This window comes from Haematobia irritans, chromosome 3 (assembly GCF_050003625.1).
Source record: "Haematobia irritans isolate KBUSLIRL chromosome 3, ASM5000362v1, whole genome shotgun sequence".
NCBI classification, from domain to species: Eukaryota; Metazoa; Arthropoda; class Insecta; order Diptera; family Muscidae; genus Haematobia; species Haematobia irritans.
In genome coordinates, this window is record NC_134399.1 from 30,469,009 (window position 1) to 30,493,684 (window position 24,676).

A 24,676-nucleotide genomic window follows, 5' to 3' on the forward strand; every position below is an offset into this window, starting at 1 on the left:
TAATTACTGATAGTTGAAATTTAAATAAAATAGAGTGTGTAAAAATATATGATGTTTGCTTGAACGGCATTATAAATACAAATAAACAATGAATTAGTTTATAAATAAATAAAAACAAACAAATAAAGTTAATTTTGTGTTTTCTTTTCTCAAGTGGCGTCCTTTTTTCGACGACGAAAAAAGTTTTTTCATAAAAATCAAAACATTTTTGGTTGTGACCATGTTCTTTTAACTAGGAGAAAAACATTTTTAATGAATACCATAACATTTTAAATCGTGACCATTGTCGTTTCATTCAAACAAAATTCTTTTTTATCAATATAATAACATTTTAGATGAGGACAATTTTATTTTTCTTAGAACCATGTTCACTGAGCAAACATGGTTGCAGGTGAAAATGTTACATGGTCGCCGCAAAAATAGCTCTTATCATATTATTTTGCTCTTCGAATATGATTGTGACAATCATGTTTCTTCTCTGCGTGTAAAATTGTGACAAAATTTTCTATAAAAATAAAATTTTGACTAAATTATCTATAGAAATAAAATGTTGACCTATATTACCTGTTTATTTTCATAATTCATTATGATTGTAGATATATAAATAAATAAATAAAAATAAAATTTTGACAAAATTTTCTATAGAAATAAAATTTTCTCTTTAAGCAATTTTTTGTTCTTTAAGCATTTTTGTTGTTTTTTATTGCAGCTTAAAACCATACATTGACCACACTACAAGTGTAGCTTAACCAACAGAGGAAAAGAATGTTTGTCAAATTTAGTTGGGCAAAGCCCTATAGACTGCAAGATGGTTGGATGGACGCACGTTTCGGAATTACCACATTCCTCATCAGCATCCTCTACTTGCAGCAAAACTATCAACCAATTATCAGAATAAATTCAGACAGTTCATTAAACCCAACAATGAACCACACTTGAACCCTCCGAAAAAAGGTTTTGTATGATAGCCGGCTTATGCCGAAATAAATTCAAAACATACATATCTCTTTTCCAATGCCACTGCCAAATCATCGATTTGAATTCAATTGGCTGGGTTTATTTTGAGCGTGCTTCCTCTTCTTTTTCCATTCTTTTTGTTTTGTTATTGTTGGTTTTGTTCTTTAAGCATTGTTGTTGACTAAACTACAAGTGTAGCTTAACCAACAGAGGAAAAGAATGTTTGTCAAATTTATTTGGGCAAAGCCCTATAGACTGCAAAATATTTGGATGGACGCACGTTTCGGAATTACCACATTCCTCATCAGCATCCTCTACTTGCAGAAAATTTTGACAAAATTTTCTATAGAAATAACTTTAACAAAATTTTCTACAGAAATAAAATTTTAACAGAATTGTCTATAGAAATAAAATTTTTTTTGATAAAATTTTATTTCTGTGGAAATAAAATTTTCTATAGAAATAAAATTTTGACCGAATTTTCTATAGAAATAAAATTTTCATAAAATTTTATAAATATAAAATTTTTCTATAGAAATAAAATTTTGACAAAATTTTCTATATATATATAAAATTTTGACAAAATTTTTTATAGAAATAAAATTTTGATAAAATTTTCTACAGTAATAATAATTTTGACCAAATTTTCTATAGAAATAAAATTTTTAAAAAATTTTCCATAGAATAAAATTTTGACAAAATTCTCTATCGAAATAAAATGTTGACAAAATTTTCTGTAGAAATAAAATTTTCACAAAATTTTCTATAGAAATAAAATGTTGGTAAAATTTTCTATACAACTTAAATATTGACAAAATTTTCTATAAAAATAAAATTTTTCTATAGAAATAAAATTTTGACAAAATTTTCTATAGAAATAAAATTTTGACAAAATTTTCTATAGAAATAAAGTTTTGACAAAATTTTCTATAGAAGTAAAATTTTGACAAAATTTTCTATAGAAGTAAAATTTTCACAAAATTTTCTACAGAAATAAAATTTTGACAAAATTTTCTATAGAAATAAAATGTTGATAAAATTTTCTATTAATATAAAATTTTTTGTTAAATATTTTTGTTAAAATAAAATTTTAACACAATTGTCCATAAAAATAAATTTTTGACAAAATTTTCTATACAAATAAAACTTTATTAAAATTTTCGATAGAAATAAAATTTTGACAAAATTTTCTATAGAAATAAAATTTGGTCAAAATTTTCTATAGAATTAAAATTTTCACAAAATTTTCTATAGAAGTAAAATTTCCTATAGAAATAAACTTTGATAAAATTTTCTATAGAAATAAAATGTTGATAAAATTTTCACAAAATTTTCTATAGAAATAAAATTTTGGCAAAACTTTCTAGAGAACTTAAATATTAAACAAAATTTTCTATAGATATAACATTTTGACAAAATTTTCTATAGAAATAAAATTTTGTCAAAATTTTCTATAAAATAAAATTATGTCAAAGTTTTCTATAGAAATACAATTTTGTATAATATAGTCGACCCAGCCCGACTTTACTTGTCTCTATTCCTTATTTGTTTCTATTGCTTATATTAACCAATAATAGTGTGTATTATTATTGGATCACCCTGTACTTTTATTTGCACAAAATATAGTATTCACAAAAACCTGATTGACAAAAAGTGCAAGTGACTCTATTAATTTTGACAAGATTTTCCATAGATGTACAATTTTGACAAAATTTTCTATAGAAATAAAGTTTTGACAAAATTTTCTATAGAAATAAAGTTTTGACAAAATTTTCTATAGATGTAAAAATTTTGACCAAATTTTCTATAGAAGTAAAATTTTCACAAAATTTTCTACAGAAATAAAATTTTGACAAAATTTTCTATAGAAATAAAATGTTGATAAAATTTTCTATTAAAATAAAATTTTTTGTTAAATATTTTTGTTAAAATAAAATTTTAACACAATTGTCCATAAAAATAAATTTTTGACAAAATTTTCTATACAAATAAAACTTTATTAAAATTTTCGATAGAAATAAAATTTTGACAAAATTTTCTATAGAAGTAAAATTTGGTCAAAATTTTCTATAGAATTAAAATTTTCACAAAATTTTCTATAGAAGTAAAATTTCCTATAGAAATAAACTTTGATAAAATTTTCTATAGAAATAAAATGTTGATAAAATTTTCACAAAATTTTCTATAGAAATAAAATTTTGGCAAAACTTTCTAGAGAACTTAAATATTAAACAAAATTTTCTATAGATATAACATTTTGACAAAATTTTCTATAGAAATAAAATTTTGTCAAAATTTTCTATAAAATAAAATTATGTCAAAGTTTTCTATAGAAATACAATTTTGTATAATATAGTCGACCCAGCCCGACTTTACTTGTCTCTATTCCTTACTTGTTTCTATTGCTTATATTAACCAATAATCGTGTGTATTATTATTCGATCACCCTGTACTTTTATTTGCACAAAATATAGTATTCACAAAAACCTGATTGACAAAAAGTGCAAGTGACTCTATTAATTCTACTGTGACTGTATGGAAATGGAATATAATGATTTAGTTCTAACCTTTGAAATGCAGGTTTGTTTATTTTTATTTGACCTGCAAATTTAATTTTGGAAGGTGTACGGAAATATTAGAAAACAAAACCTGTTCTAACGATCTTTATTGAGAAACTTTATTAAGTTTATTTCGCAGACAATCAGTTTGTTTGTTATATTCGTTGAGGCATAGAGGCATTTTTACCTCCATAGTTGAAATAATTGAATCATTTTTCAATCACAATGGATATTTGTGGCAATACTGTGTCGATAAACGAAATTGACCATCTTCAAAAATGGTTTGAGGAAAATAAAAATCTACCACAGAAAATAGGTACTTCGATAAAAAATAAATATATAAAAATTGTGGAGATAAAAGAAAATAGAAGAAGGCTCTGATGTAGAAGTATATACAGTGTGGCTCATATGTATTGCAACTAACTTTAGGTTCCCAGCAAAAACAAAAGCCTCCAAGAAAATGTAGTGTTCTTTTTGGATTCGGAAGTGGTGGAAATTTGGCCCACAAGCGATGAACTTGACATTGGTTTCTCATAGGACGGATTTATCATTTCAACAGCCATTGCACTGAATTTACAACACTTCTTAAGATTTGATGCGAATTCGGTGTTTTGGATGTGAATTAAAAAATTTTGTGATATTTTGCCAAATAAATAATTTTTTTGCACGTTTTTCTGAAACCTTTGTCCTCAAATATTTTCAAAAATTCGCTATTTTGCTAGAATAGATTTTTTTTCGAAAAAATTTAAATAATTTGTAAAATTGAATTAAAAGAACTTTCTGAGTAGTTTAAATAAAGAACATCTTTGGTTGAACATATTTGGAAGTTCTTTTAAAGTTGTGCCTTTAGAACAACATCCAAAATTTTTTGCTGGGTTATTATCATTTCGAAGCGGTTTGGCTGACAGCTGGTGGTTTATATTCCAGTGACAGTTCATTCTATTGTTTACAGGCTTACAAAAGCATTCTGATCTTTTACATTGAGAAATAAACGTATTCGATGCTTGATAGTGTGATTGCTGTGATGTGTGGATGTGATGCCCGGAAAATCACAAGTAGCTATCGTCAGAGCCCTATATAAATGTGAAGAAATCATTTGTTTTCGTTTTTCGTGAATAATAGAAAAAAAATTACGTTCCAAAATTGTGAACGAGGGGTAAAACATTGAAACGGAAACGTTCACGAAAAATCAAAATGGCTCACGATTTCATGAACAGCTTTCGTTTTTCTTAAAATATTCGTTAGACGTTCTTATGGCAACTCCATCGGTGGTAGACAAAAATGTCTGCCGCAGATCATGGATATTTCTATTTCTGACATTTTTCCCTTTGTACAATTGACTCTCAGTACTATAGCGTTTATAGAGTTTTTAATTGTATATCAATGTTATTTACTGGAAAGCTCATCCTCATTTATATCTCCACATTTTTATTTTCAGATCGCATTTATTTGAAGCGTTTCTACATAAAAACAAAAGGAAACTTGAAGGAAACCAAAATGCTTATAGAAGCCAACTATTCGTTGCGGTGTAAGCATCCGAATGTGTTTTTTAATCGTGATCCCCAAAGTGAAGAATTTCGAAAATCCGATGAACTGGCGTACGTGAGTTTTAAAATCGTGAAATAAATTGATCAAATAAATTTTTTAATTGAAACTTCTTCAATCACGAAAGTGATGGTACCAATTATGGAATTAATTAGAATTAAAAAATTAATTGATTTATTCGGGTCTTTCAATTAATTTTTTAATTGGTACAATTAAAAATTTAATTGAGTTTGGTCGAAAAATTCCATTTTTATACCCTTCACCACTACTGTGGTACAGGGTATAATAAGTTTGTGCATTTGTATGTAACGCCAAGAAGGAGTAATCATAGACCAACCTTTTAGTATACGGATCGGCTTAGAATTAAATTCTGAGTCGATTTAGCGATGTCCGTCTGTCTGTCTGTCCGTCTGTCTGTCTGTCTGTCTCTCTGTCTGTCTGTCTGTCTGTCTGTTGATGTATTTTTGTGTGCAAAGTACAGCTCGCAGTTTTAGTCCGATTGTCCTAAAATTTGGTATAGGGTCCTGTTTCGGCTCAAAGACGATCCCTATTGATTTTGGAAAAAATCGGTTCAGATTTAGATATAGCTGCCATATATATTTTTCACCGATCTGGTCATAATTGGCGTGTATATCAACCTATCTTCCTCAAATTCCGTACATCCGAATATTTTATGAGTCTCGAAAAACTTGCAAAATATCAGCAAAATCGGTTCAGATTTCGATATAGCTCCCATATATAGCTTTCGCCCGATTTACACTCATTTGCCCACAGAGGCCAATTTTTTGCTCCGATTTGGTTGAAATTTTGCATAGAGAGTAGAATTAGCGTTGTAACTATGCGTGCCAAATTTGCTTGAAATCGGTTCAGATTTGGATATATCTCCCATATAAAGCTTTCGCCCGATTTACACTCATATGACCACAGAGGCCAATTTTTAACTCCGATTTAGTTGAAATTTCGCACAGGGAGTAGAATTAGCATTGTAGCTATGCGTGCCAAATTTGGTTGAAATCGGTTCAGATTTAGATATAGCTCCCATATATATGTTTTTCTGATTTCGACAAAAATGGTCAAAATACCAACATTTTCCTTATAAAATCGCTACTGCTTAGTCGAAAAGTTGTAAAAATGACTCTAATTTTCTTAAACTTCTAATACATATATATCGAGCGATAAATCATAAATAAACTTTTTCGAAGTTTCCTTAAAATTGCTTCAGATTTAAACGTTTCCCATATTTTTTTACTAACATTGTGTTCCACCCTAGTGCATTATCCGACTTAAATTTTGAGTCTATAGATTTTGTAGAAGTCTATCAAATTCTTCCAGATCGAGTGATATTTAAATGTATGTATTTGGGACAAACCTTTATATATAGCCCCCAACACATTTGACGGATGTGATATGGTATCGAAAAGTGGTGCAGGGTATAATATAGTCGGCCCCGCCCGACTTTAGACTTTCCTTACTGGTTTTTTTTTAATTGAGAAAAACAATTATTTATTGTTTTTATACCCTCCACCATAGGATGGGGGTATATTAACTTTGTCATTCCGTTTGTAACACATCGAAATATTGCTCTAAGACCCCATAAAGTATATACATTCTGGGTCGTGGTGAAATTCTGAGTCGATCTGAGCATGTCCGTCCGTCCGTCCGTCTGTTGAAATCACGCTAACTTCCGAACGAAACAAGCTATCGACTTGAAACTTGGCACAAGTAGTTGTTATTGATGTAGGTCGGATGGTATTGCAAATGGGCCATATCGGTCCACTTTTACGTATAGCCCCCATATAAACGGACCCCCAAATTTGGCTTGCCGATCCTCTAAGAGAAGCAAATTTCATCCGATCCGGCTGAAATTTTGTACATGGTGTTAGTATATGGTCTCTAACAACCATGCAAAAATTGGTCCACATCGGTCCATAATTATATATAGCCCCCATATAAACGGACCCCCAAATTTGGCTTGCGAGGCCTCTAAGAGAAGCAAATTTCATCCGATCTGGCTGAAATTTGGTACATGGTGTTACTATATGGTCTCTAACAACCATGCAAAAATTGGTCCACATCGGTCCATAATTATATATAGCCCCCATATAAACCGATCCCCAGATTTGGCTTGTGGAGCTTCTAAGAGAAGAAAATTTCATCCGATCCGGCTGAAATTTGGTACATGGTGTCAGTATATGGTCTCTAACAAACAGGCAAAAATTGGTCCACATCGGTCAATAATTATATATAGCCCCCATATAAACCGATCCCCCGATTTGGCTTGCGGAACCTCTAAGAGAAGAAAACTTCATCCGATCCGGCTGAAATTTGGTACATGGTGTTAGTATATGGTCCTTTAAAACCATGCAAAAATTGGTCCACATCGGTCCATAATTATATATAGCCCCCATATTAACCGATCCCCAGATTTGGCTTGCGCAGCGTCTAAGAGAAGCAAATTTCATCCGATCTGGCTGAAATTTGGTACATGGTGTTAGTATATGGTCCTTAAAAACCGTGCAAAAATTAGTCCACATCGGTCCATAATTATATATAGCCCCCATATAAACCGATCCCCCGATTTGGCGTGCGAAGCCTCTAAGAGAAGCAAATTTCATCCGATCCGGTTGGAATTTGGTACATGGTGTTAGTATATGGTCTCTAATGGCCATGCAAAAATTGGTCTATATCGGTCCATAATTATATATAGCCCCCATATAAACCGATCCCCCGATTTGGCGTGCGAAGCCTCTAAGAGAAGCAAATTTCATCCGATCCGGTTGGAATTTGGTACATGGTGTTAGTATATGGTCTCTAATGACCATGCAAAAATTGGTCTATATCGGTCCATAATTATATATAGCCCCCATATAAACCGATCCCCAGAATTGACCTCCGGAGCCCCTTGGAAGAGCAAAATTCATCCTATTCAGTTGAAATTTGGTACGTGGTGTTAATATATGACCTCAAACACCCATGCAAAAATTGGTTCATATCAGTCCATAATTATATATAGCCCCCATATAAACCGATCCCCAGATTTGACCTCCGGTGCCTTTTGCACTGAAAAAAAAACATACCCGGTTCCAAAGATTTTGTCTTTACTTTAAAAAATTTGGTATCAGCTTTTTTTCTTCATATGCTATCAAAGTCCTTTAAAAACAAGTTAACGACGACTTTATTTTCCAAATTAAGACTCGACTTCTAGTAGAAATTATGCTGTGCTTCAAGTAACAACGTCTTTAAAATAAAGTGTTGAAAAACATGTCCTATATTTGAACGATTTTTTGCTTTGTAGTCAAGATGCAAAAAGACAACAAATTTAAGAAAATTTCATTAAATTTAAAGTTTTTTTTTTTTAATTATTAAAGTCAAGTTTACCTTAGCCCAAACATTTTTTCTTTCATGTTATGATATCCATTTTTAAATCACATCACTTAATTATAAGAACAATACGACTTCATTGAAAAGTTTATCGACCTTTGGTCAAGGAAAGAAACATTGTACTAGAGAAATGCGTCTTCTATGCTAAGCAAAATTTGCATTCGTATTTTAAAGACATGAAATCTTTGACCTCACGACAATATTTTGTTCAGTGTGGAGAAGCAAAATTCATCCGATCTGGTTGGAATTTGGTACGTGGTGGTAGTATGTGATATTTAACAACCATGCCAAAAGTGGTCCATATCAGTCCATAATCATATATAGGCCCCATATAAACCGATCCCGAGATTTGGTTTTGGAGCCTCTTGGAGGAGCAAATTTCATCCGAGTCAGTTGAAATTTGGTACTTTGTGCTAGTATATGGCCGTTCACAACAATGCCTAACTAGGTCAATATCGGTCTATATTTATATATAGCCCTCAGATAAATCGATCCCCTATCACACAAAAATTGGTCTATATCAAGTTCATAATTGTATATAGCCCCCATATAACCGACTCCCATATTTCAATTCTGCTTCTCCAAAAGGCACCGGAGGTCAACTCTGTGGATCGGTTTATTTGGGGGCTATATAAATTATATATAATTATGGACTGATATGAACCAATTCCTGCATGGTTTTTGGATACCATATACTAACATCACGTACCAAATTTCAACCGAATCGGATGGATTTAGCCTTTCCAAGGGGCTCCGGGGGTCGAATCTGGGGATTGGTTTATATGGGGGCTATATATAATTATGGACCGATGTGGACCAATTTTTGCATGGTTGTTAGAGATCATATACTGACACCATGTACCAAATTTCAGCCGGATTGAATGAATTTTGCTCCACCAAGAGGCTCTGCAAGCCAAATCTGAGCGTCGGTTTATATGGGGGCTATACGTAAAAGTGGACCGATATGGCCCATTTTCAATACCATCCGACCTACATCAATAACAACTACTTGTGCCAAGTTTCACGTCGATAGCTTGTTTCGTTCGGAAGTTAGCGTGATTTCAACAGACATGCTCAGATCGATTCAGAATTTCACCACGACCCAGAATATATATACTAGAGGTCTGCATCGAATAACTTTTCACTACATGTATGCAATTCGCTGTCGAATATAGTACATACACTGTCTTTCTCTCAGAGCGCAAGTAGTGAAGTGAAGAGAACACTTGCTTGTCAAATACCACCAAGTACTTATCCGAAACAATATGTGTTCCGAAAAAAAGGAACAATAAAAATGTAAGTACTTGAGAAAAAGTACAACATGGATTCTCTTCACTTCACGTGGTACCACAAGTATTTCTCAGTTATGTGCGAAGCAAAACTTTCCATAATTATTAATCATAGATATGTATGTATGTCACATATTTCATATATTTATGTATGTCACACACTTACCTTAACGTTAGCCGTTCTTTATATCAATCCGAAAACATATATTATGGAGAGTAACTGTTTTCTTGTATTTCTGAAACTGCACGTGGTACATGGAGTACTTTAAGAAGTTTTGTTGTCGCAACATACTCGACGTGATTACTATGAGTACACTTCAATAAGAGAGAAAGAGGAATATGTGTTTGTTGGTAGTGAAGACATCAGAGTAGACCCAAGAAGTTACTCGTGGCTTTTGGTGTTCATTAAAATGTGTACCAATTGTTTTGCGACTCTCTCAAATAGATGTACTCATTTAGCAAGTACACGTGTACTCTGCATTTACAAATGGAGTTGTGCAGACCTCTAATATATACTTTATGGGGTCTAAGAGCAATATTTCGATGTGTTACAAACGGAATGACAAAGTTAATATACTCCCCATCCTATGGTGGAAGGTATAAAAAGTTAATAATCAGAGAGTTTAAGACCTTAGTTGTCATAGCCCTTAAACTTTTTTTTAAGTTATCAATTTTAATTGTAACTTAATAATGAATAAATAAATAAGCTAAATAAATAATCTTGTAAAATTAATTAATTAATTAATTAATTAATTGGAACTATTTTGGGGATATTTTTTTCTGTGTATAATTATAATCACAAATTTTTTAAGGAAATAGAAAATTCCTAAAAATTTACAGGGAAATTCATTCAAATAATTATAAATAAATAAATTATAATGCATTACATAATTGATTGCCTTAATTAAAAAAAACTTAAACCAAAATCAATTAAATTTTTAATTCAATCAATTGAAAAATTATTTGAAAATGCTGAAGAAATCAACAAATGGTTTTAGTTAAGTATACATTTCTAATAATTCTGTGATTGTTACTGCCATTTTCATGATATAAGTAATTTCTATTAAAACATTAACTAAATCAACTAATTTCGTGAATCACTTTTTCCCAAAACGATTTATTTAGCATTTGATGATGGATATATTTTATTTACAATTTCAGATATTTTGCATCATTACCCGCATTAACGCCAGAAAACCATCGGGTAACAATCATCAAACTAAAAAATACTGATCCACAAACGGTACATGTTTAGATTCACAGCAAAAACAAAATTCTAAAATAGTTTTTCTACAGTGAAAAGAAATTCTGGTTAATTATTGTTATTTTCGGACACAATATACCCCGGTTTTATCACACGGAGTCACCGTGGGGCAATGGTTAGCATGCCCGCCTTCATACACAAGGTCGTGGGTTCGATTCCTGCTTCGACCGAACACCAAAAAGTTTTTCACCACCAAAAAGTTTTTCCCACCTCAGTAATGCTGGTGACATTTCTGAGGGTTTCAAAGCTTCTCTAATTGGTTTCACTGCAATGTGGAACACCGTTCGGACTCGACTATAAAAAGGAAGTCTCTTGTCATTGAGCTTAACATGGAATCGGGCAGCACTCAGTGATAAAGGGTGATACGGTCAAAATTTGGTCAATATAAACTTGACGTATTTCTTTCAATTTTGCACCCCTCATTTTGAAGGTGTGTGTGTGTAGAATGTTGCTCCTATTTTGATTTTGGAATTCACTCTTTAGTTGTCAAAATGCCGTCCAAGCAAGAAGAGCAGCGTATCAAAATTTTGCTCGCGCATCGCGAAAATCCGAGCTACTCGCACGCAAAGCTGGCAAAATCGCTAAAAGTTGCCAAATCAACCGTTACAAATGTAATTAAAGTGTTTGGGGAACATTTGTCGACAGCCAGGAAGTCTGGATCGAGGGGAAATCGAAAACCGGAAGCCGCAGAGACGACAAAGAGAGTTGCCGGTAGTTTCAAGCGAAACCCTAACCTCTCTCTCCGAGATGCCGCAAATAAGCTGGGCGTATCGTCTAAAACCGTGCATCCAGCCAAAAAACGAGCCGGACTATCGACTTACAAGAAGATAGTGGCTCCAAATCGAGATGATAAACAAAATACGACGGCCAAAGCGCGATCCCGGAGGCTGTACACGACGATGCTGACGAAGTTTGACTGCGTGGTAATGGACGACGAAACCTACGTCAAAGCCGACTACAAGCAGCTTCCGGGACAGGTGTTTTATACGGCAAAAGGAAGGGGAAAGGTAGCAGATATTTTCAAGCACATAAAACTGTCAAAGTTCGCAAAGAAATATCTGGTTTGTGGCTTGAAAACAGCATTTTCATAGCTTCCGAGACTGCCAACCATGAAATTTACGTGAAAGAGTGTTTGAATAAACGTCTGCTGCCTTTCCTGAAGAAACATGGTTGTTCCGTACTGTTTTGGCCGGATTTGGCATCTTGCCATTACGGTAAAAAGGCCATGGAGTGGTACGCCGCCAACAACGTGCAGGTGGTTCCCAAGGACAAGAACCCTCCCAACACGCCAGAGCTCCGCCCAATTGAGAAATACTGGGCTATTGTCAAGCGGAACCTAAAGAAGATCAAAAAAACTGCTAAGGACGAGCAGTTCAAGGCAAACTGGCTTTCTGCGGCGAAGAAGGTGGACAAGGTGGCTGTACAAAATCTGATGGCAGGTGTCACGCGTGAGGCCCGGCAATTCGGATTTGGAAAAGCGAAAGCCTAACTGAATATTTTTCCTGAATTTTATACTAATTGAACTTGCAAAAGAAATTTAATTTGATTTTTTAAATAAACGATTTCACCGATTTACACGTTTTCTCTTGACCAAATTTTGACCGTATCACCCTTTAAGAGAGAAGTTCACCAATGTGGTATCACAATGGACTGAATATTCTAAGTGAGCCTGATACATCGGGCTGCCACCTAACCTAACCTATCACTGCATCACCTTCAAATGAAAATTGCAAATTTTTTTAGCTCTAAAAGTAAAATATATGGAGAAGTATTAACATCTAGAGTTGAACTAGGCCCCGTTCTCGTACTGACACAAAAAAATTAAGTACTCCTTTTTAAGAAAATTTTACCGAACATCACTAAATTAAAAAAAATTACGTTTTTGATAAAATTTTAGAGTTTAGTAAAACAATGTTTTGTTTTCGAACGAAATGTTTTATAATGTTAGTTTAGATTATTCTAAAGAAAATTTTGTCACAATTTTATTTCCATAGAAAATTTTATTTCTAAAGAATTTTTTCAAAATTTTATTTCTATAGAAAATTTTATCAAAATTTTATTTCTATAGAAAATTCTGTCAACATTTTATTTCTATAGAAAATTTCGTCAAAATTTTAGTTCTATAGAAAATTTTGCTGAAATTTTATTTCTATAGAAAATTTTGTTAAAATTTTATTTGTATAGAACATTTTGTAAAAGTTTTATTTCTATAGAAAATTTTGTCAAAATTTTATTTCTATAGAAAATTTAGTCAAACTTTTATTTCTATAGAAAATTTTGTCAAAATTTTATTTTTATAGAAAATTTTGTCAAAATTTTATTTCTGTAAAAAATTTTGTCAAAATTTTAGTTCTATAGAAAATTTTGTCAACATTTTATTTCTACAGATTTCAAGCAAATTTCTATAAAGAAATTGTTAATATTTTATTTCTGTACAAAATTTAAATAACTCTTAGTTAGAGAGAAATATTTGGCAAAATCTACCAAAATGTAAAAAATTCCAATAATCATTTACCAAACAGTAAAAACCTATCATGTTTCAGTTTTATAATGTTATTTTATATTATTCTAAGGAAAATTTTGTCAAAATTTTTTTTCTATAGTGAATTTTATCAAAATTTTATTTCTATAGAAAATTTTGCCAAAATTTTAATTCTATAGAAAATTTTGTCAAAATTTTATTTCTATTGAAAAATTTTATAAAAATTTTATTTCTATAGAAATTTTATCAAAATTTTATTTCTATAGAAAATTTTGTCGAATTTTTATTTCTATAGAAAATTTTGGCAAATTTTTATTTCTACAGATTTCAGGCAAATTTTTATAAAAAAATTGTTAATATTTTACTTCTGTGAAAAATTTAAGTAACTCTTAGTTAGAGAGAAATATTTGCCTAAATCTACCAAAACGTAAAAAATTCCACCAATCTACCAAACAGTAAAAATCTACCATGTTTCGGATTTATAATGTTATTTTATATTATTCTAAAGAAAATTTTGTCAAAATTTTATTTCTATAGAAAATTTTGTCAAAATTTTATTTCTATAGAAATTTTTTCAAAATTTTATTTCTATAGAAAATTTTATTTCTATAGAAAATTTTATTTCCATAGAAATTTTGTCAACATTTTATTTCTATAGAAAATTTTGTCAAAATTTTGTTTCTACAGATTTCAGGCAAATTTCTATAATAAAAAAAAATTGTTAATATTTTATTTCCGTACAAAATTTAAATAACTCTTAGTTAGAGAGAAATATTTGGCAAAGTCTACCAAAACGTAAAAATTCCACCAATCTACCAAACAGTAAAAATATATCATGTTTCAGTTTTGTAATGTTATTTTATATTATTCGAAAGAAAAATTTGTCAACATTTTATTTCCACAGAAAATTTGTCAAAATTTAATTTCTATAGAAAATTTTTTCAAAAATTTATTTGTATAGAAAATTTTTTCACAATTTTATTTCTATAGAAAATTTTGACAAAAATTTAGTTCTATATCAAATGTTGTCACAATTTTATTTCTATAGAAAATTTCGTCAAAATCTTAGTTCTACAGAAAAATTTGCCGAAATTTTATTTCTATAGAAAATTTTGTTAAAATTTTATTTTTATAGAAAATTTTGTCAAAGTTTTATTTCTATAGAAAAATTTGTCAATATTTTATTGCTATAGAAAATGTTGTCAAAATTTTATTCCTATAGAAAATTTTGTCCACATTTTAGTTCTATAGAAAATTTTGTCAACATTTTATTTCTACAGATTTCAAGCAAATTTCTATAAATTTTTTTTAATATTTTATTTCTGTATAAAATTTAAGTAACTCTTAGTTAGAGAGAAATATTTGCCTACATCTACCAAAACGTAAAAAATTCCACCAATCTACCAAACAGTAAAAATCTACCATGTTTCGGATTTATAATGTTATTTTATATTATTCTAAAGAAAATTTTGTCAAAATTTTATTTGTATCGAAAATTTTGTCAAAATGTTATTTCTATAGAATTTTTTTTCGAAATTTTATTTCTGTAGAAAATTTTGTCGAAATTTTATTTCTGTAGAAAATTTTGTCGAAATTTTATTTCTGTAGAAAATTTTGTCGAAATTTTATTTATGTAGAAAATTTTGTCAAAATTTTATTTCAATAGAAAATTTTGTCAAACTCTTAGTTAGAGAGAAATATTTGCCTAAATCTACCGTAAAAACTAACAGTAAAAATCTACCATGTTTCGGATTTATAATGTTATTTTATATTATTCTAAAGAAAATTTTGTCAAAATTTTATTTCCATAGGAAATTTTGTCAAAATTTTATTTCCATAGAAAATTTTGTCAAAATTTTATTTGTATAGAAAATTTTGACAAAATTTTATTTCTATAGAAAATTTTGTCGAAATTTTATTTCTGTAGAAAATTTTGTCAAAATTTTATTTTTGTCGAAAATTTTGTCAAAATTTTATTTCAATAGAAAATTTTGCCAAATTTTATTTCTATAGAAAATTTTGTCAAAATTTTATTTCTACAGATTTCAAGCAATTTCTATAAAAATTGTTAATATTTTATTTCTGTACAAAATTTAAATGACTCTTAGTTAGAGAGAAATATTTGGAAAAATCTACCAAAACGTAAAAAATTCCACCAATCTACCAAACAGTAAAAATCTATCATGTTTCGGTTTTATAATGTTATTTTATATTATTCTAAAGAAAATTTCGTAAAAATTTTTTCTATAGAAGCTTTTCAAAATTTTATTTCTATAGAAAGTTTTAATAAAATTTTATTTCTATAGAAAATTTAATCAAAATTTTTTTTTTCTATAAAATTTTATTTCTACGGATTTCAGGCAAATTTTTATAAAAAAATTGTTAATATTTTATTTCTGTACAAAATTTAAATAACTCTTAGTTAGAGCGAAATATTTGGCAAAATCTACCACAACCACTAATCATTTACCAAACAGTAAAAATCGATCATGTTTCAGTTTTATAATGTTATTTTATATTATTCTAAAGAAAATTTTGTCAATATTTTATTTCCATAGAAAATTTTGTCAAAATTTTATTTCTATAGAAAATTTTGTCAAAATTTTATTTCTATAGAAATTTTTTTCAAAATTTTATTTCTATAGAAAATTTTATCAAAATTTTATATCTATAGAAAATTATGTCAAAATTGTAGTTTTCTAGAAAATTTTGTCACATTTTATTTCTATAGAAAATTTTGTCAACATTTGATTTCTACAGATTTCAAGAAAATTTCTATAAAAAAATTGTTAATATTTCTATATAAAATTTAAGTAACTCTTAGTTAAAGAGAAATATTTGCCAAAATCTACCAAAATGAAAAAAATTCCACCAATATACCAAACAGTAAAAATCTACCATGTTTCGGTTTCATAATATTATTTTATATTATTCTAAAGAAAATTTTGTTAAAATTTTATTTGTATCGAAAATTTTGTCAAAATGTTATTTCTATAGAAATTTTTTTTCGAAATTTTATTTCTGTAGAAAATTTTGTCGAAATTTTATTTCTGTAGAAAATTTTATCAAAATTTTATTCCTGTAGAAAATTTTGTCGAAATTTTATTCATGTAGAAAATTTTGTCAAAATTTTATTTCTATAGAAAATTTTGTCAAACTCTTAGTTAGAGAGAAATATTTGCCTAAATCTACCGTAAAAACTAACAGTAAAAATCTACCATGTTTAGGATTTATAATGTTATTTTATATTATTCTAAAGAAAATTTTGTCAAAATTTTATTTCCATAGAAAATTTTGTCAAAATTTTATTTCTATAGAATTTTTTTCAAAATTTTATTTCTATAGAAAATTTTACCAAATTTTATTTTTATAGAAATTTTTTTTCAAAATTTTATTTCTATAGAAAATTTTGTCAAAATTTTATTCCTATAGAGAATAATGTCAAAATTTTATTTCTATAGAAAATTTTGTAAACATTTTATTTCTATAGAAAATTTTGTCAAAATTTTATTTCTATAGAAAATTTTGTCAAAATTTTATTTCTATAGAAAATTTTATCAAAATTTTATTTCTATAGAAAATTTTATCGAATTTTTATTTCTATAGAAAATTTTGCCAAAATTTTATTCCTATAGAAAAATTTGTCAAAATTTTAGTTCTATAGAAAAGTTTGTCAAAATTTTATTTCTACAGATTTCAAGAAAATTTCTATAACAATTTTTTAATATTATATTTCTGTATAAAATTTAAGTAACTCTTAGTTAGAGAGAAATATTGGGCAAAATCTACCAAAACGTAAAAAATTCCACCCATCTAGTAAAAATCTACCATGTTTCGGATTTATAATGTTATTTTATTTTATTTCTATAGAATTTCTTTCAAAATTTTATTTCTATAGAAAATTTTATCAAAATTTTATTTCTATAGAAAATTTTTTCAAAATTTTAGAAATAAAATTTTGACAAAATTTTATTTCTAAAATAAAATGAGAAAATTTTGTCAAATTTTTATTTCTATAGAAAATTTTATCAAAATTATATTTATATAGAAAATTTTGTCAAAATTATATTTCTGTACAAAATTTTATCAAAATTGTATTTCTATAGAAAATTTTGTCGAATTTTTATTTCTGTTGTCAACATTTTATTTTATTTTATTTTATCAAAATTGTATTTCTATAGAAAATTCTGTCGAATTTTTATTTCTGTAGAGAATGTTGTCAAAATTTTATTTCTACAGATTTCAAGCAAATTTCTATAAAAATTTTTTTAATATTTTATTTCGGTATAAAATTTAAGTAACTCTTAGTTAGAGAGAAATATTTGGCAAAATCTACCAAAACTTAAAAAATTCCATCAATTTAGAGAAAATCAAATCGAACTGATGTCGGACAAGGGGAGGTTGTTTTTATACCCTGCTCCACACTGTGGAGTGGTATTATAAGTTAGTGCATATGTTTGCAACACCCAGAAGGAGACGAGATAGACATGTCGCGATGTCCGTCTGTCCGTCTGTCCGTGAACACATTTTTGTAATCAAAGTCTAGGTCTAAAACTGCGACCTAGTTTTAGACCTAGATTTTGATTACAAATTTGGCACAAGTATGTGTTTTGGCTCAGAATAGATTCCTATTGATTTTGGAAGAAATCGGTTCAGATTTAGATATAGCTCCCATATATATATTTCGCCCGATATGGACTTATATGGCCCCAGAAGCCAGAGTTTTACCCTAATTTGCTTAAACTTTTGCACACGAAGAACAATTAGTACTATAGTCAAGTTTGCCAAATTTTATTGAAATCGGTTCAGATTTAGATATAGCTCCCATATATATCTTTCGCCCGATATGGACTAATACGGTCCCAGAAGCCAGAGTTTTACCCCAATTTAGTTGAAATTTTGCAGAGGGAGTAGAATTAGCATTGTAGCTATGCGTGCTAAATTTGGTTGAAATCGGTTCAGATTTAGATATAGCTCCAATATATAGCTTATGACCACAGAGGCCAATTTTTTGGTCCGATTTAGTTGAAATTTTGCACAGGGAGTAGAATTAGCATTGTAGCTATGCGTGCAATATTTGGTTGAAATCGGTTAAGATTTAGATATAGCTCCCATATATATGTTTTTCTGATTTCGAAAAAAATGGTCAAAATACCAACGTTTTCCTTGTTAAATCGCCACTGCTTAGTCGAAAAGTTGTAAAAATGACTCTATTTTTCCTAAACTTCTAATACATATATATCGAGTGATAAATCATAAATAAACTTTTGCGAAGTTTCCTTAAAATTGCTTCAGATTTAAATGTTTCCCATATTTCTTTACTAAAATTGTGTTCCACCCTAGTGCATTAGCCAACTTAAATTTTGAGTCTATAGATCAAATTCTGTCCAAATCGAGTGATATTTAAATGTATGTATTTGGGACAAACCTTTATATATAGCACCCAACACATTTGACGGATGTGATATGGTATCGAAAATTTAGATCTACAAAGTGGTGCAGGGTATAATATAGTCGGCCCCACCCGACTTTAGACTTTCCTTACTTGTTTATTTTTATTAATTGATTATTTACAAAAATAAATGTGCCGCAGCACACTCAAGGTATTTTTCAGATTGCCTTTGTTAATTTCAAGTAAAGACCGACCTTAATATCCATTTTAAATAGGATAAGTTTAGTTTTTTCGCGGCAAATAATGCCAATGAGAGGTCTTCCTTCCCGATCAAATATCGAAAGATAGAGTAGCGGATCTTGATCTAGAGGGCATCAAGAGCCTTCTTTGAAAATTTCAAGCAAATCGGAGATGTTTCAAAAATGAGGCACCCAATTTTCAGGACATGAACACCTTCTACTTTCACTGAAATCTTAAGTAAAGGGGACGCCCATTGTCGTCTACATTTTGTCGATATCTGGGTGGTGTCCACAATTGAGAGGTTAATTTTATTGTAGGTGTCCACTTATCAGATTGTCCAATTTTGAGAGGTTTCACTGTATATCGATAAGAAATTTGTTTCGTTGTTTGAAGAAAAAAAGATTGGAGATCAAATTGGAGATCCGTTACACCATAAAGAAAACAATAATGATAGGTTAAGAAATAAGCCTTTCTTAAGATTTTATTTTTATTTTTGTCGCACTCGTTCTTAGTTTTTACATTTGCGTTCTTTAATTTAATTTTAAAAATTTTGTTTGTACTTAATTTTAGTATATATTGAATAATTTCTGACACTTTCGAAATTTTTATGTTATACCATTTTTTTTTGTCTAGGTTAATTTTGCTGAAAATGTCAAACATCTTATCATGTTTTACGATTATGGAGTAACTATGCCGGATAGGGTGGAGGACGATAAAATCTATGTTTATGATGGAATCATACACATTTTGGATGTGGAAGGAGTAACCATGAGACATGCCGCCAAGGCATCTCTCTTCACATTGGCCACAATTCTTAAATATTTTCAGAAATATTGTCCTTGTACCCTAATGGGCTTGCATTTCATCAATTGTCCCTCATATATTAATAAACTCTTTGCTGTTATCAAACCATTTATGAAGAAGGAATTCATAGATAAGGTACAAAGGAAAAAATTATTTGTTTTCTGATTCAATCACGAAATTAAATTTTCCAATTAATTTTATTAATTTAAATTGCTTCAATCACAAAAAGGATAGTATCAATCACAATATTAATTAGAATTTAAAGTATAGTTATATAACTTTTTAAATCATTTCTTAGGCACTTATGATTAATTTTTCATTGATTTAATTAAAATTTAATTGATTTTTGTTTTATTTATAATTATATCTTTTTTTTGTAATTCTATAAGAATTCATATGATTCAGAATTTTTTTATGTATTTTCCGATTACATATAAAGTTGGGGTTTTCTTGAAATTTTAGTATAGAAAATAATTATTTAAGACAAAAAGTTTCAATTATATTATTAATTTGCAATATTTTTTATTTAATTAAATGTTAATTGAGACAATAAGAATTTTAATTAAAAACATCAAAATGTTCAATCATTTTCTTAAATATATTATTTTATCTGTTATATTTTATCTGAAATAAATAAAATCTAAATTAAAAAAATATAAAAAATTATAGATTAAATTAATTTTAAATTGTAAAAATTAGAAGAAAATGACTTATAGATTTTACGTTTTTAATTAAATTAAAAATTTGATGGAAGTTGAAATTAATTAAAAAATTAAGAGCTACAACTAATTTAAAATTAAACTTAAGATTAAATTAAAAAATTGTCGTATTAAATTAATTTCTTAAATTAAATTTTTAATTAAAATTAAAATAATTTATAAAATTTAAAATTAATTTAATTAAATAGTTTATTTATTTAAGAATTAAATTAATTTTTTAAATTAAGTTTTTATTTAAGATAATTTATAAAATTTAAAACTAATTTAACGTTACAAACGTTAATTTATTAAAAAATTAAGTGCAACAATTAAATTTAAGAAATTAATTTAATTAGTTTTTTTTAGTTTAATATTACATTTAAGATTAAATTAAAAAATTATTTTGATTAAATTAATTTTTTAAATTAAGCTTCTAGTTAAAATAATTTATAAAGTTTTAAATTAATTTAAGTAATTTATTTATTTATTGAAGACTATGACTGAAATCTTTTACGTTTTTACAATAATAAATTAATGATTTTTCAATTTTGATAAAATTTGATTGAAGTTAAAAACGTTATTTAATTAAAAAATTAAGTGTTACAATTAAATTTAAGAAATTAATTTAATTAATTGTTTTTAATTTAAAATTAAATTTAAGACTAAATTTAAAAAATATTTTTATTAAATTAATTTTTTAAATTAAATTTTTAATTAAAATAATTTCTAAAATTTTAAATTAATTTAAATAATTTATTTATTTATTGAAGAATATGACTGAAAGCTTTTACGTTTTTGATTAAATTTGATTGAAGTTAAAAACGTTATTTAATTAAAAAATTAAGTGCTAATTTTATTTAAATTTAAAATTAAACTTAAGATTAAATTAAATTAAATTATTTTTATTAAATTAATTTGTTTAATTAAATTTGAAATTCAAATAATTTATAAAATTTAAAATAAATTTAAATAATTGATTTATTTATTAAATTAATTTTTTTAATTAAAACTTTTAACTGATTAATTGTTTACGTTTTTAACTAAATTTAATTCACGTTAAAAACGTTAATTAAAAATTAAAAATTAATTGCTACAAAAATTAATTAATTGTTTTTAATTTAAAACTAAATTTTAGGTTAAATGAAAAAATTCATTTAACTAAAATAATTTTTAAAATTACTTTTTTAAAGTTAAAATTAATTTATTTATTTAAAAATAAAATTGAGTGTTTCATTAAAATAATTTATAAAATTTTAAATTAATTTAATTTATTTATGTATTTTGATTTAAGGATGTGATTGAAAGGTTTTACGTTTTTAATTAAATTAAAAAATTAAGTGCTACAATTAAATTTAAGAACTTAATTTACTTAACTGTTTTTAATTTAAAATTAAAGATTAAATTAAAAAATTATTTTAATTAAAATAATTTTTAAAATTTATTTTTTTTATAAAATTTAAAATTTATTAAATTATTGAATTTATTTATTTAAGAATCAAACTAATTTTTTAATTAAACTAATTTATAAAATTTAAAATTAATTTAACTTATTTACTTATTTTTCTAAGAATGTAAATGAACGTTTTTATTATATTAAATTAATTTTTTAAATTATATTTGAAATTCGAATAATTTATAAAATTTAAAATAAATTTAAATAATCGATTTATTTATTAAATTAATTTAAAAAATTTTAAATAATACTTTTAATTAAAGTAATTTATAAAATGTAAAATTAATTTAACTTATTTATTTTTTATTTAAGAATTAAATTAATTGTGTACGTTTTTAACTAAATTTGATTGAAGGTAAAAACGTTAATTAATTAAAAAATTAATTGCTACAAAAATTAATTAATTGTTTTTAAATTAAATTTAAATTTTAGATTAAACTAAAAAATTAATTTAATTAAAATAATTTTTAAAATTATTTTTTTATAAAAGTTAAAATTAATTTAATTTAGTAATTTATTTAATTAAAATCAAATTATTTTTTTAAATTAATTGTTTACTTAAAATAATTTTTAAAATTTGAAATTAACTTAAATTACTTATTTACTTTTATTTAAGGATGTGATTGAAAGGTTTTACGTTTTTAATTAAATTTGGTTGAAGTTAAAACCGTTAATTAATTAAAAAATTAAGTGCTACAATTATATTTAAGAAATTAAACGTTAATTAATTAAAAAATTAATTGCTACAAAATTTAATGAACTGTTTCTAATTTAAATCTAAATTTTAGATTAAATTAAAAAAAATAATTTAATTAAAATTATTTTTAAAATTATTTTTTTATAAAAGTTAAAATTAATTTAATTTATTGAATTAAAATCAAATTATTTTTTTAAATTAATTGTTTAATTACAATAATTTTTAAAAATTACTTATTTACTTTTATTTAAGGATGTGATTGAAAGGTTTTACGTTTTTAATTAAATTTGATTGAAGTTAAAACCGTTAATTAGTTAAAAAATTAAGTGCTACAATTAAATTTAAGAAATTAATTTACTTAACTGTTTTTAATTTAAAATTAAATTTAAGATTAAATTAAAAAATTATTTTAATTAAAATAATTTTTAAAATTTAATTTTTTATAAAATCTAAAATTATTTAAATTATTGAATTTATTTATTTAAGAATTAAACTAATTTTTTTAATTAAACTAATTTATAAAATTTAAAATTAATTTAACTTATTTACTTATTTATCTAAGAATGTGACTGAAAGTTTTTATTATTTTTATTAAATTAATTTTTTTAATTAAATTTTTAATTGAAATAATTTATAAAATTTAAAATTAACTTATTTATTTTTTTATTTAAGAATGTGACTGAAAGTTTTTACGTTTTTAATTAAATTTGATTAATGTTCAAAACGTTAAGTAATTAAAAAATTAAGTGCTACAATTAGATTTAAGAAATAAATTTAATTAATTGTTTGTAATTTAAAATTAAATTAAAAATTAATTTAAATACAATAATTTTTAAAATTTTAAATTAATTTAATTTATTTAAGAAACTGATTGAACGTGTTTACGTTTTTAATTAAAATTCTAATTTCAGTCATATTCTTAAATGAATAAATAAATAAAATTATTTTAAAATTTTATAAATTATTTTAATTAAATAAATTTCTTAAATTTAATTGTAGCTCTTAATGTTTTAATTAATTTACGTTTACACAACTTCAATCAAATTTTTATTTATATTTATGTATTTTTTTATTTATTTGTATGATTTAGAGATAATAATGATTTGAAAATATTTTTCCTCATAACAGACACACTTTCACACGAATGGCCTTGGTGCACTTTATGACTATGTTCCCCGTGAAATACTTTTTGAAGAATATGGTGGTAATGCTGGTAAACTTTCAGATATTTCAGAGAAGGTTACGAATGGCATTAGATCGAAAAGGTTCTATAAATGGAGACGAATATAAAATAATTGATTTTATTTAATTTTTTTCTTTATATATATTTTTGCAGAGATTATATTATGGATCCAAATTATTGGCTTGTGAAATAATAAACATTATAAACAAATTATATTTGTGGAAATTAGTTTTGTTTAAATTAATAGAAATAAATTTTACTGCTGAGAATATAAATAAAATGCTACAAAAAGTGTATAAAGGGCACACCAATAAATAAATAACAACAAACGCTGACACATATGTTTTTAATACAATGGATTTTATTTCTAGTTTCTTTTACTAAGTTTTGAAGTTTCGTTTTTACAAAAAATATTTAAATACTCCTAACAATCATTTTAGATCCATTTCATCGAAAATCAATCCTTGAAATTAACAGTTTAGTGGTGAACCCAGTTTACCTACTATAAAAAAAATTATTTGCATATTTTTAGGCGGCATAAATGAAAGTAAACAAGTATATACGGCCGTAAGTTCGGCCAGGCCGAAGCTTATGGAGGGTACATACATGGATTGCGTAGAAACTTCTTCTAAACACTGCCACCCACAATCGAATTATTTAAGTTGCGGTAACGCTTGCCGATGGCAAGGTATCTTAAAACCGTGTTAGGAGGTTCTAAATCTTCTAAATTGTA

At 26.5% G+C, this 24,676-nt stretch overlaps 1 protein-coding gene across 2 annotated transcripts in view; it reads left to right on the forward strand.

Annotated features, from left to right (window-relative positions):
• LOC142230676 (alpha-tocopherol transfer protein-like) overlaps positions 1-24,278 on the forward strand; it is a 32,183-nt gene extending 7,905 nt beyond the window's left edge. Inside the window, exons 1-6 of one of the 2 annotated variants that reach the window (XM_075301312.1) lie at positions 3,665-3,831; positions 4,954-5,113; positions 10,892-10,973; positions 19,742-20,047; positions 23,889-24,025; positions 24,097-24,278. In XM_075301312.1, coding sequence (XP_075157427.1) covers positions 3,741-3,831; positions 4,954-5,113; positions 10,892-10,973; positions 19,742-20,047; positions 23,889-24,025; positions 24,097-24,136 — 816 coding nt within the window. In that variant the 5' untranslated portion in view covers positions 3,665-3,740 and the 3' untranslated portion in view covers positions 24,137-24,278. Of the gene's footprint in view, positions 1-3,664; positions 3,832-4,953; positions 5,114-10,891; positions 10,974-19,741; positions 20,048-23,888; positions 24,026-24,096 lie in introns of those variants that run through there. The other variant, XM_075301311.1, reaches the window with a different exon arrangement.
• The last annotated feature ends 398 nt before the right edge of the window (positions 24,279-24,676 follow it).